Genomic DNA, 21,357 nt, shown 5'->3' on the forward strand with positions numbered 1-21,357 from the left:
GACCTAGGGATGGGACCGTATTACTTTAAGTCCTGAAAGAGAGAGAAGTGGATACCTTTAAAAAAAAAAAAAAAACAGGACTTTGTTTTTTTCCGGAAAGGAAGAAGGCACACTGTAGGCAACAACATTGCCTACCGTAAAAACGTTTTAATATATTTCACTGACAGGTAGTACTGCTAACTTTTAAAATAAGTAAGGCAAACTTTATGCATAGACAAAATAGAAATGTGATAATGACATGTAATACTTGATGAGTACTTACTATATGTTGGCATCATTTTGAATTGTTCTACATATAAAAACTATTAAATTATTTAGTACAATATAAAAACTTTTAAAATTATTTAGTACATTAGTTAACTAAATTAAGTACTCTTGCTACCTCTACTTTATGGATTAGGAAACTGGCACATAGATTAAGTGACTTGTCTGAGGTAACATAGATAGGAAGTGGCAGACAGGGATTTGAACTGTCAGGCCGGCTCCAGAGCCCACTCTGGTAACTGCTACCGTATGACCGACTCAGTAGATGCTCAGTGGGGTTGGTCACTATGAGTGAGTGTGGCCTTTAAGAGGTGATTGTCATAGTGTTCATAATCAAGAATATTGTTAGAATCCTTTGCTTGCTGGTGGTTGGAACAGCTTTCATAGATACTATATTAAATTAAAATCAGCTGGGTGTGGTTGGCTGATGCCTGTAATCCTAGTGTTTTGGGAAGCCAAGGCAGGAAGATTGTTCAGGCTAGGAGTTCGAGACCAGCCTGGGGAACATATTGAGACCCTCATCTCTACAAAAAGTTAAAAGATTAGCCAGATGTGATGGTGCATGCCTGTAGTCTTAGCTACTCAGGAAGCTGAGGCCAGAGGATCACTTGGGCCCAGTATACAGTGAACTGTGATCACACCACTGCACTCCAGCCTGGGTGACAGAGTGAGACCCAGTCCCTGAAAAAAAAAATAAAAAAAAAAAAAGGAAACAGAGTGATTACTGGGCCATAGTACGGAGGTAATAATAGTAGTAGTAGTGGTGTACAGGCAATAATACTAATAATACCAACCTATATTCCTATTATAAACCTGTTTGGATGGACTTATATTTATGGTTTCAACAGTATTAAGGTGATTATTTCAAATTTCCTGAGGCCATGTGTTCATACATAAAATGATAAATAAAAACAGCATCTGTGCTTTTAATAATTTCATGGTCTGGTTAAAGAAATCAAACGTAAACACAAGCTGCAATAGAAAATAGTTAAGTACTGGAATAGAGGAAGAAGCTAGCCTCAAAAGGGGAGTTCTGCTGGTTTTTGGAAGGGGAAAAGTTTGGGAAAGTTTTCAAGAAGAAAGATTTTGAAGATGAGTGGGTAGACCTGAGCAGGAGAATTAGATCCAACATTTCAGGAAAAGTGAACAACATATGCAAATGCACTGAAAACTGAAGAGCTTGCGTTTTGTGGGTAACGTAAGTACTTTATTATGTCCTAAAAAAAGGACCATGAAGAAGGTAGTAGGAGCTTAGGTTATGCAAATACTTCTGGAATATTTAAATTATTAAGATTTGCTGAATTTTAAATCTTTGAGATATATTTGTTTGGATTTGGGCAAGAGAAGTATTTTTAACCTTCAACATCGTGATTTTTAGTTTAGATATAGGACCTGTATTAATTCAAGGCCCTGATGCTCAGTAAAACAGATCAATTAGGAATCATTAGTTACATTGCAATTTCTTCACTGCATATACATAAAATAACTATTTAGTAATACTGGGTGTGTTTCAAAGTACTGGAGTGTGTTATTTGAAGAATTTCATTAATGAATTGGTTTTATATTTGAAATGAAGACTCAATTTAAACACATATATTGAGTACAGCATACCAGAAACACTAATCTATTCCATAAACCATGATGTGTATCTACTCAAGCCATTGAATGACCTTATGTCAATTTCATTGTAGTGGAATTGTCCACCTTCTATGGTTGTTTCAAGTTAGGATAGGCACTTATCTTACTGTTTTATAACTACACCTCTTTGAGATAGTTTCTTTTTATTTTGTTTATTCTCAAAACATTCAAGCATACAGAAGAACACAGAAAAATAATGTATTAAAAATAATATCCTCACTTTTGAGATTAAGCAGGTTTTTTTTTTTATATTTTAGATGTCTTTTTCTTTAAGAAGTGTTACAGATGTAATAAAACCCACGCTTTCATCACTTCAGCTCCCTTTCTCTCCAGAGGATATCACTGTCCTGAAGTTGTTAAAGACCATTTCCAAGTACGTTTTTATGCTTTGATTACACATGTATTCATAAACAACATGTAATATTGCCTTGAGTGTGCATTTTAATTTTTACACCAACCCTTTTGCACTGTATATTTTCTTGCAAATTGCATTTTTACTACTTTTTTGAGATTTGTCTAGGACTTTCATGCAGATCTAGTTCATTCAGTTTGCTACTTTTATGTATCCATTCTCCATATGAAGGGTCAGTTAGAAGGTTTTCATCCATTTATCATGCACAGTCCTTCAGTGAGAATCTTTGTGTCTCCTTGTGTACTTGTGCTAGACTCTCTTGAGGGTAGGTTTTGAAATGGACTAGTTGGATTAAGATATGCTCATGCTTAACAATTGCTTTCTAAATTGATTCTATCAAATTATACTCGAGGCAGAAAGGTACTGTTTCCCCCATTCTTGCCAATAACTGATGTTAAATTTTAAAATTGGTATCAGTGTTATATGTTAAATCATACCCCATTGTTATTTTAATTTGTACCTGCTGATTATTAGTGAGTTTGGGTTTTTTCAGTTTATTGAAAGTTTGGAATTTTATTTCTGTGACGTTTCACATGCTTTTACATATATTTTATTGAGTTTTAAATATTTTTTTCTGAGTAATTTTTAGGAAACCTTTATGTTTTTCAGATGGTTGTTTTTTGGGATGTAGAAGTTTTCATGTCTGGTATCAATTTTTCTAGCCTGAAAAATTATTTAATTCTCTTCCTGTCCCATTTGACTATAGCTGGAGCCTTTTGATTGTAAACTTCTTAGGATTGTTAATGTGAGAAACAAGCCTACTTAACAGTAATTTTAGTGATGAAGATTTTAAGAGCTCAAAAGTTTGGATTTGAGTTCAAGATCTTCATCATTTTGGGTGGTTATTTATTTTATTTTTTGTTTTTGCATTTAAGACTATTTTCTCAGCATATTATACCTGTAATTGAGTAGTTATGTAGTCTTTCCAATTTCTGAATAGGAATAACAATATGTTATAGTACACATAAGCACACACTCACATGTACAAATACCGCAGAGCTTGGGACAGTGTCCACAATAATTTGAAGTAATAATAAGAAGAAAGAGAATAGCATTTTTTGAAAACAGATACCTTTTACCAGAGTGCTTTTACTTAAGTAAAACTTGGTTAATTTGAGCATTACCTAATTCAGATTCTAATAGTGCATTATGATGCTAGCATACAGTGATTGATTTCTGTAATTTTCATATACTGGCACGCATATATCTTGCTTATGAAATCATTACTCAAGGGTTTCACAATTTACACAAAAATCTATGTAGCTGTTTTTTTATTGGATAGTCTTAAGTGTTAGATTTGCATATATTTATGTAGCTCACTAAATCAATATGTTCTTTGTAAACTGATATAAAACCTTTTCTGTACACATAAGAACATTTACTGATTTAATAAATCAGACACTGGTCAGACATGCATCAGTGTAAATTGTTGTTTATATATAATGTAAGCATAATTTTTTAGATACAGTATATAATTCGTCATTCAATTAACATAAATATATAATCAGTCAGTAGTTTATCTCCCAAGGTTCAACTCCTGCAGGAAAGAAACTGTCTTTGATACATAGAAATTAAAACATTTAATGATTTTCCTAAGGTGTTTTTGCATTCTGTAGAGCTTTAAATTTAGATTTTTTATTTTTTATACTCATTTCACAGTAACAATTAAGTAGACTTGACAGCTACCTAGAATTCATAATCTTTTTCTCAAAAACAGTGGCAAATTGTGAAGGTTTGATTAAAATTCTTAAGTCATTAAAGCTAACCTTTTAAAATCTGAATGTAATTAATTGAATGATTTGAAGATTTACCCTTTGGAAGATATTCCAAGGAGATATGAGATAGAGAGATAGAGATAGGGGAGACAGAGAGAGAGAGAGAGAGAGAGAGAGAAAGAGAGAGAGAAAATGCCAATATTATCCTGCTTCTATTGGCATACAGTTGCCTGATCTCCTCTCGTTTTCTATGGGGAGTTAGGCAAAAATTTATGTATTTCTTCAAGTAAGCACATATTTGATTACAAAACCAAACAGTACTAAGAGTCTTATATCAACTGTATTTAACATTTTTTAAAACAATATGCTTGAGTTGCACTTTATTGACATAAGTTTTAGACAGTTTCTATTGAATGCCTGTTATATTAGTATTTATCTTTCTTACATTTCCTTACCACACGATCTCTCACCACAGCCACTTCAGAATTTTTGGTTGCATCACTAATCAGCATATTACAATGACCATACTGTTACACCATAAGTATATATTTTTTCCTTCTACTTTTTATTTTTCCTAGAGTTAAAAATTGCTTATGATTTTTCCCATTAGCTTGTATTTTGCTGTGTATCCATTATTGTTTTTTCCCTAATAATTTAAGAACATTAGTCATGGTTCTCAATAATTTTCCTAAATAGTCTAACACATCAAATAAATTATCAATAACAAATTAGTTTTGCCTTCTCCTCCACCCTAGAGACCTTCCCAGAGCTCTCCTTTTTTCTTGTGTCTGAACCATAGTCTCTGAGAGTATGATGCACATCTGTTGTCATGTGTCATATTCTCTTTTCTGGATGCCGTATTCTTCTTGTTTTATTGAAACATAACACTCTTTGTAAAGAAAACTTTATTCTTTGTAAAGAAAAGTTGTATCGAAGATTGTTTTTCTTTTTTTTAATCTCTGCATGTCTAAAATACCTTTATTTTACCCTCATTTTAATTAATAGATTGAGAAGGTATGGAATTCTGTGTTAGAACTCATTGACCCTCATAATTTTGAAGATTGCTCAATATCCTACTACTGTGCAGTGTTGCTGGTTAATCTAGTGCTTTTCTAATTTCTTTATATGTAACTTGCCTTTGTATATCTTTGAAGTTTATCAAATCTCTTTTTCATCCCTGAAGTTCTGAAATTTCACATTGATATGGCTTGATGTAAACTTATAAAAAATATCTATCAGGCTTGGTGTTTACTGCAAAGCCCTTCACTGTGGAGACTCCTGTGTTAGGAAATTTTTTAAAAAATTATTGTTATTATTTTTTAGAGGCAGTGTCTTACTCCGTCAACCAGGCTGGAGTGCAGTGGCATAATCATAGCTCACTGCAGCTTCAAACTCCTGGGCTCAAGCAATTCTCCTGCTTCAGCCTCCCAGGTAGCCAGGACTACAGGCACTTGCCACCATGCCTGGCTGATTTTTTATTTGTTATTTTGTAGAGACGGGGGTCTCAATATGTTGTCCAGGCTGGTCTTGAACTCCTGGCCTCAAGCAATCTTCCCACCTCAGCCTCCCAAAGTGCTAAGATTACCAGTATTAGCCACCATGCCAGGCCAGGACATTTTCTTGTATTTATATCTTTGATAATATTCTCTTATCTCCTTCTACTCCTTTTTTGGGGTCTACCATTGAAATTCCTGTAGTGATACTCAGTTTCTTATGTTTACTTTCATATTTTCCACCTCTTCCTCTCTTTATTCTGCTTTTTCAAGATTTCTTCATTTTTATGTTCCAACCATTTTGTTGCATTTTTAAGTTTTGACATCATATTTTAAATTTCCAAAGGCTCTTTTTAAATTCTTCCATTTTTTTCTTTTTCTTTTGAAAATGCTTTTCAGAGCATTTTGTTCTTGTTTCATGTGCCAAGTATATTCTGGTTATCTATATTTCTTTTAAGTAAATTTAAGTTTCTTCTGTTCCTTTCATTGCTTCTGTTTCCTGCAAGTGTCATTTTTTTATTTGTTCTTGTCTTTCATATTCATGTTGTAGGCTTTTCTCAAATGTCTACTGATCTTTCAACTGTCTATTCACATTTAAGAGTAAGGTAGTGGGAAACATTTTAATAATAATGTAAGCACCATGGTAGGAGATAATCCGTAAAATTCTTGAGTGCAGTAGCCACAGGCTTACAGTGTCTTCACTCTGACTCATCCAGAGATGAAATTTGATCGTTCCACAAAAAACATACCAGTGTTATTAAGCCCTGGTACTGTTGCAAAAATATAAAAAGGAGAAAAGAAAAAGACCAAGAAACCAAAAGAGAGATAAGTAGACAAAGAGTCAGAGATGGATGGATGGACTGAGTGTTTGTACAAGTGTGTGTGTGTGTGTGTGTGTGTGTGTGTGTGTTTGTGTTGGTGGGGAGAGACTATGAGAATATGAGGTAGAAAGAGTATATATATGTATATATATATATACACACACACACATATATATACATATATACACATATATACACATATATGTATGTGTGTATGTATACATATACATATATGTGTATGTATATATACACACATATATACACACATATATATGTATGTTTGAGATGTTTGTGAAATGTGCTTAATGACCCTTTAATAAAGAGAAACTTTGTTTAGATTTTGGACAGGGAAAATTCATATTAATAATTTTTTTCTGGGGCTAATTATTGTGCTTTCATTTTATTACATCTTTGTGCTCCTGATGTATTTTCTCAGTTATTTAAAGGTGATGAAACAAGCACCTTCCATTAGTTCATTACTTAATGCACATTTCTGCTGCTGTTATCATAGGGAGATCCATTTGCATGTCTGGTTTAATCTGAAATATAAATTGAGTTTTTTTGTACTTTCATGGATCTTTGCTTAGAATCCATCTCCCACTGACTTTTATCTATATTTTGAGGTAAATTTTGAGGCAGTGGTTGCTTTTGCCTTAGAACTTTATCAGCAATAGTAATAAAGAAGTATTCACATGCTTCATGCTTGTTATTTATATCTTTTTTTATTTAAAGAAGGAAACCTTTATTTATTTATTTTTTATTTATTATTTTTTATTTATTTTATTTATTTATTTTATTTATTTATTATTTTATTTATTTATTTTTTTAAAGAAGGAAACCTTTTTTAAAAAAGTTTTTTTTTAATTAAATAAACCTTTTTTATTTAGAAGAATCAGAGATTAGAATGAATTCAACACCTGATGGTATGATGGTACTTAGATCTTACTGGGTCCTGCTAATTCTCATTTCTGGTCTGGTAGGAAACTTTTTAGAGAGAAATAAGGATCAGCTTGTTTTTGTGTGGATGCTCTTTTGTTGTGTGAATTTTCTTGGACTTCATTATCCCTTTTCAAAGTATCAATATTTAAATATAACAGATATAGCAGTGTAACTCTGGTGTAGACTTTTGAAAAAGAACACAATTTTTGTTTCTGTGTCTGCAACCTACATATGTGATTGAAAATTTTTATATGTAACAGGTTCTACGTTTGATGACCTATTACCTAACCACAGTGTATCTGTTTCTATCTGTAGCTTTATAACTATCTGTCAATCATTTATCCATATCTATGTCTCTATCTGTATATAAACACATATACATATGTGCCTGTATATACAATCAAATGTGTATATTTGAATGCTTTCCTAGCCTCAGCATATATTAGTGTGTTTAACTACCTTGTGGTGAATTGTTTGTTGCTACTGGTCATCTGTAAAATGGCATCTTGATTCCTCCTCTGATAAACACAATTATGTTATTATGAAACTTTCCTCTCTCGTTTTACCTCCTCAGAGCTTGGGAATTAGGCCAGTTGTAGAGCTAAGTCTTCTGACAGTCTTGCTGTTTTAAATATTGTTGTCTATCGGCCATTCATTACTACCTTTTTCCATGCAAAGGGAGCACCAGTGTTGTTCAAGAAATCATACCTTAGTGAAAATGCATGGCCCTCTCTCCAGCTCTGGAATAAAAGCCTATTAGTTTAATTCAGTCATATGACTTGTCCCTCTGGCCTGCCTTCTCCCTCCTCCCCTAACTGATTGATTCAGGGCTGTCTAGGAACTTCTCTCTGGCCTCTGAAATGTGAGGAGTTTGCTCTGTGGCTTCTGGGGCTGACTTTCATTTTCATGTCTGGATGTGATGTTGGGACTGCAGCACCCGTCATGTGGGCCACACAGGAAGTTAGCCCAGATGTAGTTTGAAACGGCTGCTATACTGTGAGAAACAGAAAGACAAAATGGGCAGAATTTGAGTCTTTGGGAATGAGTCCTTGGTTAAGCCGCTGAATTAATCATGGACCTCCTCACCTCGCCTTAACCCCCAACCCTCCTGCCCATAATCCAACATACATTTCTGCACTTACATAAGAAAATCAAGGTCCTTATTTTTAAAGTCAATTCAGTGTAGGTTTTTGACAGTTGCAGCCAAAAGCATTCTTGCTGAGACACATCACTGCTTTACCTTTTATTTCTGTTTTCCATAGTGATTATTAACATCTGTTAACTTCTCTTTTCTCTTTTAAGCGAGTAGAGTAAATCATAGGCCAGGCTATTTATCTAGCATTACTGTGGTAATAATAAACTTTCTGAGAATCAAAAATCTAAATGGTTTTTCTGCAAAGTTGATTTATCTGCATCCTGAAGGACCTCATTACTTCTTCCATTTCTGACAGACATTTATGGTGCAATATAAGTTTCTTCTTTATCAATTTTAAGAGTAGTAAGTTTTATTAATCTTCACTTTATTCAAAGTGATTTGAAATAGATTACAAAGTGAAATGGCAGAAACTAAATTATGTTATGTACAGAATAATAAGAACAGCATATGTTGACCTTTGGCTGTTGGTTATCATTTTGTAGGCTTCTCCCAGGATTATATATTTAGAAATAGATATTTGGCATTTTATACTTTAAAAAACCCAACTTCTGGGAAATCTTCTGTTTCTCTACAGTAAATATGTACTGTTTTGTGGAGCACCTATAATACAACAAAATGAATTGTTCATGTTTTTCATGCTTCGATTATTGTACTGTTGATGGCCGAAACTAACAGGAGCTTTTTAGAATCTATTCAACTTCATATTGTTTTTATGTTAATATCAGACAACATTTTATTGTAAGAAATGTACAAAATAGTAAAAGTTGCAAAGATTCTTGGCAAAACAAGTGACTAGATTTTTACTTTATTGTAGTTCATGATTTCCTCATTCACTCATTCAGTCAGCACTGAGGACCAGGCTCTGCAGGCCACCCTGAATATAGAAGAGTCCCTGTCCTGAAGGCATTCACAGAGCAGGGATGAGATAAAGCAGCAAACATTATAATGTAATGTCATAAGTGACAAGATAAGTGTAGGGAGCCACGGGAGCATGCAGGATGAGAAAGAAACAAGTATGGATCTGGTGGTGAGAAGGAGAAGAAAGATATTATGGTATAAGGACTGTTTAAAACAGGAAAGAAGGAGGAACAAGGTCTTTTTTTTTTTTAAGTTTTGTTGCTAACATTAGGCTTGATTTTATTGTGTTTAGGAGATTTTTTTTTTATTTATGTTAGTGGCATGAGGTAAAGTATTATAATAAACTCAGTGCAGAGATGTAATAATAACAACTAAAATTTATTCAGTGTTTCTGTGGCAATTAAAAGAGTGCGTATAAGTGCCAGATGGCTTGACTTTCAAAACCACTCATATCAGATATTTGCTGTGTTATTAGGTTTAGGTATATTAATTGTGTTTTATTTTCCACATTTATAAAATGGCTGTGAGTCATCTATATGTTATAGATCTGTGGTGATGTTTCAATAAGTTAATTATCCAAAGGATTTAGAAGAGTGCTTGCTCATATTGAGTGCTCAATAAACATTAGCTATTATTATTATTATTATTATTATTTTGAGACAGGGTCTCACTCTGTTGCCCAGGCTGGAGTGCAGTGGTGCGATCTTGGTTCACCACAACCTTGGCCTCCTGGGCTCAAGCAGTCCTCCCACCTCAGCCCTCCAAGTAGTTAGGACTACAGGCATGTGCCACTATGCCTGGCTAATTTTGGTATTTTTTGTAGAGATGGGGTTTTGCCTTGTTGCCCAGGCTGACCTTGAACTCCTGGGCTCATGTGATCTGCTCCCGTGTGCCTCCCATAGTGCTGGGATTACAGGTGTGAACCATCACACCCAGCTATTATTATTATTTGGATAATCTCATTTAATTTTTTCATTAATCTGATAATATAATGTGGTAGACAGAATAATGGCCACCAAGATGTCCACATCCTAATCCTGGAACTTGTGAACATATTACCTTACATGGCCAAAAGGAATTTGCCAATATGATTAAATTAAGATTTTGAGATGGGGGGATTACCTTGATAATTATGTTGAGCCCAGTGTCATCATATGGATCCTTAGAAGAGGCAGGCGAGTCAGAGAAGGAGATGGGATGAAGGAAGCAGAGGGATAGAGTCAGAGATCTGAAGATGCTCTGCTGCAGCCTAGCAAGATGGAAGGAACCATGAGGCAAGGAATGTGGGCAGATTCTAGAACCTGGAAATGAAAGGAAATGGATTTTCTCCTGGAGCTCCTGGCAGGAATGTGGCCCCCCTGACATCTTGATTCTGGTCTGGTTGAACCCATTTAATTGGAATTCTGACCTGTAGATCTGTAAGATGATACATTTGTGGCATTTTAAGCCCCCGGTGATTTTTCTTATCTTTCTTTCTTTTTCTTTTTTTTTTTTCCCAGAATTCATCAAGCACAAAGTTTATTTTGAGGGTATCTGAGTCTGGTTTTTAGAACAATGCCTAACCCATGTTGGAAAGAGCCCCACATTTTCTTCTCTATCAAGACTTTTTGGAACTTAGTACCTTACACACAACAGCTCACCAACACCGATTGCTGCTTGGCTCAACATAGACAAATAAATTCAAGCTAGGAAGAAGGGATAGGAAATAAGACATTGAAATTCTATCACTATCTTTCCATAATCCTCTTAGAACAGAATTACAGTTTTTCTTTTCTATTTTTTTAGCCATTTATTTATTTAATTTTCTGTTTTATTTTACTTTAAGTTCTGGGATACATGTGCTGAATGTGCAGGTTTGTTACATAGGTATACATGTGCCATGGTGGTTTGCTGCGCCTATCAACCCATCATCTAGGTTTTAAGCCCCGCATGCGTTAGGTAGCCACTGATTTTTCACAGTATCAATAGAAAACAAATGCAAATAGGCATTATTTCCATGTCACAAAGGAAGGAATGTGTTCTGGGGGATTAAGTTATTGCCAAGATTATTGGAAACTGTGGGGTGCTCACAGGGCTGTGGACTGATAGGCTTTATGATGGAAGCAGTCACCCAGAGAAGGAACCAGGGCCTTACAACTCTATGTGCAGCCTTCCAAGCAGGCCCTGATTTTAGCCTCCCTCCTGCAGCTGACTGTGTGTACAAGACTGGGACTTTTCCAGGATCTTTAAGGCAGCCACTGCTTCTGTTATCCTTAGCTGTCATTCCTGTAAGAAGCCCACCACTAGCTTTTCCACACTGTTAGATCACTTCACATTTTTCTAGCCCCTTGTCTTTTTCTAAAAGTGGTAGAAATCTGTCTTCCACGGATTCCTCTTTCATTCTTGCTGTCTTTGTGAATTTATGCTTTTTTTCCCTTCATTTTCTGTAACTTTAGTAAGAGTTCATCAGGAAACAGTCATCAGTGGCCAGCTAACTATTCCCTACTCAAGCAGCATATCAATTTTTGACCCATGGCAGTGCCTCCTCTCACTTCAGCACTCTCAAAAGACTGCTGCAAACAGTAACATAAATTCACCCAACATGACCACAGTGCAAAAGCGTTTCACATGGTCTTTATGAAAGCACCCACAGTTATCGCTCTTTAGTAACCTTTCCATACAGTAGGACAGTAGGCAGGAGGCAAAATGCTCCTCCACACTCTGTCAAAATATGTATGATGGATATGTTTCATATTTTGGATAAGTTCCTGTGAATTCACCTATATTTTATAACCGTTCTAGGAATTTATTTATACTTTCATGAGCTCCTTCCTGATATTTGAGGAGAGAAGGGAAATTGTAGTGCATACTTTTTGTGGGGGGTTGTGTGTGTGTCAGAGTGTCATGGTATTCATGAGGATCTACTATAAAAGCTTGTGATTACTGCAAATAAAGATGACCAAAATTGGTCATTTAATAAATAACAGATAACATGATTAATCAAAATTTTAAAATTTGTGTTTTTAAACAATTATTTTTCAGACCTCTACACCACAGACAGTAGTAACAAGGGGAACAGGTAAATATTGAGAGAATATAAAAAACTTTAGTATTTAAATTATAATACATAGTATGTTTACTTTTTAACTTATGTTTGCAAATTTCTGTGCTTGTATGAAATTGGCAGTTGAAACTATTCGATTTTTTACAAACAGTTACGTCCAGAGCTTCTGTCTCCTTCTTGTTCAGTCTCAAGAATAATATAACCTTCTTTTTTTTTAAATACTACCTTCTTTGTACATGATGGGTAAAGATAAACACTATATTGGATCCTTATTTGAAGTGTTCAGTTCCCAGCTTTCTCATTGTAATTCCATTCCTCTTTAACTCCCACTTGGACAAAGTACATATGAATGAATAAAATTGATGTTGTAGCAAGAATCCCAAATTTACTATGCTTTATCGAAATGAGTAATTCTTTCCAAAAACTTGCTGTGATTCAAATGATCATGTTATATCCCCATGTTTCCACATAGAGGCTGAGAATTGTTAACTTGGAACCTTCTATGGAGAAGGGAAGAGGCTGGTTATTCCTTACATTAGAATACAAAGGAAGTTAAATTACAAAGGAAGATGACTATGATGTGGCATAGAGTTTTACAAGTGAGATAATAATTGTACGATATAGGGTAGTTCTGATTGTCACAGAACAAAGTTCCAACGAATTGAGTTTAATGATCTAATTGGCTTTTATTAGTGATTCATGGATTGGGCGGCTTCTTCTCTGTGAAATAGAAAGGTGCTCTGCTGAGCTGAGCAGAGGGAGCTGGCTTTACAGGCAGAAGACGACTGAATTAAGAACAAAAAGCAGATTGATTGTTTCAAAGTTACTTTCCCTACAGGGTAAAAACAGAGGGGATTTCTTTATCATGCTGGCGCAGGTAGACTAGGCACTTTTCTGTTGGAATCTCCTATTTTATTTTGAAAACTGGCCCATTTTAAAATTCAGCTTATGTGACACCTAGCATGAATGACTCCATTCTAGTTTTGTCTGGTCTTTGGGCTTAGTGCAGGAGCTTAGTCCAAAACAGTGGCCTGTGGTAGGAAATTTCTTTAACATGGTTTAATACCTGTGTCAATACAGTGAATATTATCTTTAATCTGCTCATCAAAGGGTTTGATGATTAAATGAGCTAATGCCTACATAACATTAAGAGTCTCAGATTAAAAGAGTGGTAAAATATTTAGTTTCTTCCTACTAGTGAATGTAAGCTGTGTTTGAATAAACATACTGTAAGTTTAGTACGTGTTTTATATGTATTCCATCCATAAATTCATTTAACACATACTGATTGCACACTGATTATGTATCAGCCACTGTTCAGTGTGTTTGCAATACTGTGTTTACAGCAATGAACAAGGCAAGGTAGGCAGGGGAAAGAATCTGTAGAGCATATTAAATAATTTGGATTTTATTCTAACTATGAAGGAAGCCATTGGAAGATTTAATGTAGGAAAGTTACATAATTTGTAAATATGTATTGAATTATATAATTTGTAAATAGAAGACTCTGTATTCTCTGCATGCAATGGATTATTTGGAGAAACAAAGGAAGTTAACAGTCTGGGAGGAGGCTATTAAAGGAGTCCAGGGGAAAAATGATGGTGGCTTATGTTGGGGTTAAAAAAGGGGAAATACAAAGCTGCAGCTTCAGAAAGTAGTGTTCATGAGACTTAACGATGGAATGGACAGATATAGGGGGTAAAGGAAAGAAAGGAATCAATCATGAGAATGATGTTTTTGGCCTGAGCAAGTATGTAGATGCTAAAGATAGAGAAGTATGGGAAGAACAGATTTCAGGAGTGGGGAATCAGCAGGTCAAATCGGAAGTTAGATTTCTAGTCTGGAGTTCAAGTGTGAGGTTCTAGTCTGGAGTTCAAGTGTGTAGGGAAGGTAGATTTGGGTTTCATTGCAATAGAGATGGCATTTAAAGCCCAAGAGTAGATGATACAGTATCTGTGCAAGTAGAGAAAAAGGTCCCAGGACTGAACCCTGGAATATTCCCATAATTTAGAGGCTAAGCAAGAAGATGGGTTCTGAAGTTGAAACTAAGGAAGGACCATAGGCATAGAAACTAAGAGAGATGACGGTGTCATAGAAGCCAACAAAAGTGTTTTGATAAAACAATGAATCTTTGCACATCAAATTTTGAAAGTAATACAGGTAAGTTGACCTCATTACTTCCTTCTCTTCATGAAGCAATTTTGCATAATCATTAACTACTCAGTGCTACTGAGAGTTCAGCTATGACAGGGAGAGAGAAGTGACTGATGGATTTAGGATCATGGAGGTTGTTGATTATACTGACAAGCAGAAGCCGAGTTTGATTGGTTTAAAAGGAAAATGGAAACTAAAAAAATGGAAGTAGTGAGTATGGGGACTCTTCCAAGAAACGTTCGTAGGAAGTAAAACAGAGAAATAGGTTGGTAGCTTGGAAAAATTATACTAGGTTATATCAGAAAATAGATTATACTGGAGTGCTGATTATACTAGAGTATGTTTGGAAGCTAATGGAAATGATCTAAGAAATAAGGGGAATTTTAAAAAATTTCACAAGTGAAGTTGAAGAGGTGAGAATATAATCATCAAGGAATTACACAGTTGTGACCAGTTGAAAATTCATATTCTGGGAGATTGACATTAAGTAAGAGCTTTGATAAAACAATTTTAGCATAAAATTATTAAACAATACAGGTAAATTAACCTTATAACTTCTTTCTAAGAAGCAATCTTGCATAATGACTTCTTGATAAAAATTGTAAATGTCTTATTGACTAAATAGAAACTGCTTTTAAAACCATGGAGAAAGCATATGTACACATATGTGTGTGTGTATATGTGTGTGTGTATGTATATATATATAATTATATATGTAATTTTTCCCCCTGCACATGTGCCAACAGTAATTTGGTTCAGTTTTTTTTCAGCTCCCACATATGAGTGAGAATATGCAGTCTTTGCCTTTCTGTGACTGGCTTATTTTACTTAGCATAGTATCTTCCAGTTCCATCCATGTTATTCCAAATGACATGATTTCCTTCTACTTTATGGCTGAATAGTTTCCCATTGTGTGTCTGTACCACATTTTCTTTATGCATCTGTCTATTAATGGACACTTAGGTTGCTTCCATATCTTGGCTATTGCAAATAGTGCTTCAGTAAGCATGGGAGTGCAGATAGCTTTTTGACATACTGATGTTCTTTCTTTTGAGTATATACCCAGCAGTGGAATTGCTGGATCATATGGTATTTGTATTTTTAGTTTTCTGAGGAACCTCTGTACTCTTCCTTAGTGGCTGTACTACCCACCAACAATGTACCAGGGGTCCCCTTTCTCCGCATGCTCACCAGCATTAATTATTGCCTGTCTTTTCAATAGAAGCCATTTTAAGTGGGGTGAGATGGTAACTCATTGTAGTTTTGGGTTGCATTTCTCTGATTATTAAGGATGTTGAGCATTTTTTCACATACTTTTTGGCCATTTGTGTGTTGTCTTTTCAGAAATGTTTATTCAGACCTTTTACCCATTTTTAAATTCGATTATGTGACTTTCTTTATTGAGTTGTTTAATTTCCTTATATATTCTGGATATTAATTTCTTGTCAGATGGGTAGTTTGCAAATATTTTCTTGCAAATATTTTCTCCCATTCTGTTGGTTGTCTCTTCACTTTGTTGATTGTTTGCTTTGTTGGACAGACACTTTTTAGCTTGATATAATCCCATTTATTCACTTTTGCTTTGGTTACCTATGCTTTTGATGTCTTACTTAAGAAATCTTTGCCCAGAACAATGTTCTGGAGTGTTTCTTAGTGTTTTCTTCTAGTAGTTTCATAGTTTCAGGTCTTAGATTTAAGTCTTTAATTCATTTTGATTAGATTTTTGTGTATGGCAAGAGATAGGGATCTAGTTTTATTTTTCTGCATATAGATACCCAGTTTTCTCAGCAACATTTATTGAAGAGACTGTCGTTACCTCAATGTATGTTCTTGGCACCTTTGTCAAAAATAAGTTGACTGTTAATGCATGGATTTATTTCTGGGTTCCCTATTCCATCCAAATATTGGTGGTGTTTTTGGCTCCTGTGTTGTAGATTTTAGGAGGAATCATATTAAAATGTGTGGCTTCCTTTTTCTTTTAGAAGCTTGGTAGTTTAAAAGAATAAAGAGAGAAATTATAAAAAGAAATATTTTCACAGCTTCTCCAGAGAAAGAATACCCCTTGGTAACAAAACACGCAGTACATCTTCAGAAATGATTTTCATTATGAAAAGTCAAAGCCTATCCTAGATCAGTTTTATGCTGTTAATTGAACTTCTAAAAGCCTTAAGAGAACCTGTAGTGTCTTGTCAGGTATAATTGTTATAAAGCATAAAATCCTCAGGCAAAATTAAAAAAAAATCTGACATGCTTCTATCCTTGTTATGAGCCCTACCAACCACAATATATTAATTTTCATTGGGGGAGAACCTTTCAAAAGCAATATGTTTAGGAAATCTTCCTTTGTTGCTTCTTATATAATGAAAGCATCCTTATATTGTTGTTTGCATTGCTTACATGAAAAGAGACATTTGATTTATCACTGTCAAGATCTAACTCACGGCAGCAGTTTGCATTCAGTGGGGATTTGGGAGGTAGTATGTTTTGGGCCCCTCTTAACTCCTTTTGTGTGTTCTCAGTTCTTAAAGCTGCACATCACAGTTTGTTGGCAATTATAATAACAGAAAGCTGGTGATAACATCACCCTGAATAGGAAGTGTTTTCCTTCTGCTTTAGGTCTTTCAGGCCTGGTCTGATCACTCTATTCAGCGACCCTCAGCCCCCTTTCCGCTCACCTCTTCCTTATGGTCTTGGGTGGTATCCCTGTTTCTGACAAAAGGGAAGAATGGAAGAAGAAGGTGGCAGAGACATCTGCCAGCTGCCTCCGAAAGGAAGATCCCAGAAGCTGTTGCAGAATACTTTTGTTTGTACCATACTGGCCAGAACTTAATTATATCATATTAATTATATCTTAATTATATCTTTATAATTAATTATATCTTCAGATATAATTATATATCTTAATTATATCTTCAGATATAATTATATATCTTAATTATATCTTCAGATATAATTATATATCTTAATTATATCTTCAGATATAATTATATATCTTAATTATATCTTCAGATATAATTATATATCTTAATTATATCTTTAGAGCAGAGAAGCCTGGGATATATAGTCCTGATTCCGTGCACCGTATTCTAAGCTAAACATCAGGTTTCTATAGAAAAAGATGTAAATAAATATTGGAGTCAACTAGTAGTATCTGCCATACCATCCAACTCCTGACGCCACAAAAGCCTGCATTTCCATGAAATACACCATGCTTTTGAGCTGACCTTTGCTCCTCCTCTTCCCCTCACCATAACTATTTGACATGGAATCTTTGAAAATGGGAAAGTGGCATCTCTTCTTTCAGACCAACCTGTGCTAGGTTGCAAGTCTTATTGAGCAGAACACAACTTAGATAGCCACTTCCTGGGAAACCTTCAGCTTGGAGCCCTTGTGCTCCAAGTCTGCAGGGCCATACATGACAGGCCTGTTTCTTTGTTCTGATACATTTCCTGTGTCCTCTGCTACATGTCAGGAGAAGAGTCATCTAATGATCTAATTAAAATACATATATATATATATTTTTACCTTCCTTAGGGGGTGTGTATGAAATATTTCTGAGATGGGATAAAATATTTCCAGTCATCTTATAGCCTTCAGTGTGAAACTTTCCAATGGCGGCATTCCTGATCTTAAGAAAAGTCTGTCTCACCTGCGTATAGCTTTCATTAGGAGGCTGCAGCTGTGAGTGCTTCCTCTGAGAAAACATGTCATTTAAACACCAATGGGTGCAGGAGACTACAGTTTCATCCCCCATCACCCCAGGTAGAGTTTGTAATGCTACCATATTTGAGATGATTTATTGGCGTATAAAAATTGGCCAGCTATTTAAGAAGCATTAAATTATTGTGCCTTCTGTTGTAGTCCATGTATTCTGCAATTTGTCTCAGAGTTCAGAACTGACAGAGTTGAGAGAGAATATTCAATTCAGTGAATCTTCCCCTCCCATTTTTTTCTTAATTCCAAAAGTCAAGGACCTGTGACTTACTAAATAACTGATTGTATTGTTCTGTGCCTTTCATTTCTGTGGCTGATTAATTCAGGTGGGTGGAGTATAGCTGCAACAGCCTCCACTATCAGAATGAGATTGATGATGTTCTGTGGCTGAACCTGTCTCCCTTTTGGTAACTCTTTATACTTTATTTTTAAACATACTAGTGTCTTATTTAGCTAGAAAAGGTGAGTGAATTAATAAAAGAGCTTTCTCATTAGCAGGAAAAAGTTCTTATTGGTTGGTAAGAACTCATGCCTTTGTACGCAAAACGTAATGATTAAAAAACTGCTAAAGCAATTCTGATTTTTTTCTGTCTTCTTTTTACAGGTAATTCTTGTAAGATACTCTGTTCTTCTTTTTATATTTTATGTTCTCCTGTATCTATATCATGCCCTAAAAATGTTGTAGCTTTGTAATAATATTAAGAAACATGACTAAGTAGCTGAACCAAATTTTATTTTGTGTGCCCAAGCTGTTCCCTTTTTTTGTGTGTCCAATTAAAATATGTTAGTTTTCTTAGTGAATGTTTTATTATAATAGTTGAAGGATGAGGGACAGCTGGACTGAACAGTTGTTTTTGAGAAAGTTTTAAGGCTTATGGAGATCTGCTTTAAAATTATATATAGTTGTTTTTCTTTGCCATTCATTTCTCATTTGTGTCACTGCCGCCGAAAACTGAAGTTCGATAGTTAAGCAGAGTTTTCCAAGTAAATATTCAGACATTTTATAATAAGCCAAATGTATGACTAAGGTTAAAAGATATGGTATATACTTCTATGTGTTTACTAATCCCTCTCTCCTTGGGCACAGCTATGTTCCATTTCCCAGCTTCCCAGTAGTTTGCAGAGGAGGATGAAGCCTTAGCCAATAGTGGGACACAACAGTCAGTCAGTCGGGGTCCCTCAGTGACTGTATGGAGCTGTGTCCCCCACTCTTCTTCATATAATATGATGTGTACAAGAAGTCAGCCTGTATTGTGTTAAGTTTTTGAAATCTAGGTTTATTATAGTATTTACCTAATGTCATATCAGAATTGTTCCAAAAAACTATCTGCTTCTCAGACCGTTGGGCCCATGGAATCCAACTGTGTGCCTTGGAGGAAATAGAAATGGGATTTGGTGAAGATAGAGTGTTGTCTCTGACACATATTTTGTTAAAATGTTCATGTGTGGATGTTATATGTGCTTAAAGATTCTATGCATCTGGTATGACCCCAGCTCTCTCCTAACCCTGTAATGTGATGCGAGTTGTGTACTCACTAGGAGTGTTTGGGATAGTCCAGCATCAAGAAGATATTTCATTTCACTCTACATTATGAATATTTCTGCAGCAGATAATTAACTTCTCTAATTGTGTTGTTTTATAGCCTGCTTACTGGAATGATCTGTAATGCAGCTTGGCAGCAGTGTACAGTTATCAGATGCCATTTGAAATGATTTGCTGATTAAAGATGAGAGTTATTAAATCTTGCCCAGCCTTTTCACTTGGTGAATGTTAAAATGTATTCTTGCCTCTTACATATGATAATAGCTTTTCCTTTACATGCAAATATTAGTAGTAAGCTAAACATTTCTTTCTCTTGAGAATCAACTTTTAGATGATTTGAATGATAAATTTTTGATAAATTAAAAATATTTATAATTGTGTACATCAAAAGTCTCATGTTTTACAAAACTCACTCCAGAATTCCAGAGTGAAGTCCTGTCTTTCTTAGGAAGCAATGGAAAGGTATTAAATATCTCTCAAGTGTTTAATTCATTGTATTCTCTACTAGGTATAGATTGTTGTCTCTCAGTTTCTAAATTAAACAGTTGCCTTCTCAAGACTTTGCTGATGATGATTATGATGATGGCAATTATAATATTAATATGACTGAGTGTTTGGGTATCAAAGATGAGAAGAGGCCTTTCTTTTCTAAAAGAAGTGATTTTTTTGTGTGTGTGGTTAATTTGTATTTAATTTCATTTAGGTAGGTTTGGTTCTGGATGAATACTAGATTTTTGTGCTAATTGTGTCACCTTCTTATTGTGTGACATTAGATAAACCTCTTAACCTCTTTTTACAATTAGAGGAAAAACTAAGTTCTTGAAGGTATGTAGAAAGAACATCAAAAGACAAAACTAAGTGACAAAAAAGGAAACGTAAGAAAAAAGTATATATTAGTGAGGAATATTTTCAGATTTCGCCAAGCAGGTTTTTTACTATTCTTTATTAGATTAAGAAATATTATTTTAGGAGGTAGGTGAGAATTATTAAAAAGTTTTCTACTTGGTCAAAGTTTTAAATTCGTGAGGCATTGAAATTATTTTCTAAAATTTGTTGATGAGAAATTTAGTTTTCCTTTTAAACATTAAGTAGAGAATTTGAAATCCTCCAGGAGAAATTATTCTCTTTAGGCAAACATTCATTTTTAAATTAAAAAAATTCATTTTCACAAAGAGAGGGTCTTGCTACATTCCCCAGGCTTGCCTCAAACTCCTGGGCTTAAGTGGTCCACCCTACTCGGCCTCCTGAGTAGTTGGGACTACAGGCATCCCCTCCTTCAAACATCTAACTGTAAAATGACGTGCCTATAAATATTCTTCAGGACCAGCTGTAGAAATTCTTGAAAATACGATTGTCTGTTTTCATTATATGCCTTTCCTTTCTGCTTTTGGAATGAACAAATAAATATAGCTCAGTGAAATTATATTATATATGTGAAAATTGATTCTTTACTTTTACCTACCTCATTAAGCATGCAAATTGCTAAGTTTTCAGTAGATGCATTTAAAATAAATTATAGCTAATCAAATGTGTTGCTTTATTTCCTTTTAAATGACACAGTGTATGTGCCAGCACAGCAAAAGAAAAAAAATCAGTTTGGTTATTCT

General features: G+C 34.7%; 1 protein-coding gene across 5 annotated transcripts in view; it reads left to right on the top strand.

Moving 5' to 3' along the window:
• Positions 1-21,357, top strand: part of PARP8 (poly(ADP-ribose) polymerase family member 8) — a 178,316-nt gene that overhangs the window by 41,238 nt on the left and 115,721 nt on the right. For 2 of the 5 annotated variants that reach the window (XM_063664806.1, XM_063664807.1), the window contains exon 3: positions 2,160-2,275. The exons of the other annotated variants lie outside the window; for them this stretch is intronic. In XM_063664806.1, coding sequence (XP_063520876.1) covers positions 2,160-2,275 — 116 coding nt within the window. The remainder of the gene's footprint in view (positions 1-2,159; positions 2,276-21,357) is intronic. 5 annotated transcript variants of the gene reach the window in all.

This window comes from Pongo pygmaeus, chromosome 4 (assembly GCF_028885625.2).
Source record: "Pongo pygmaeus isolate AG05252 chromosome 4, NHGRI_mPonPyg2-v2.0_pri, whole genome shotgun sequence".
Lineage (NCBI taxonomy): Eukaryota > Metazoa > Chordata > Mammalia > Primates > Hominidae > Pongo > Pongo pygmaeus.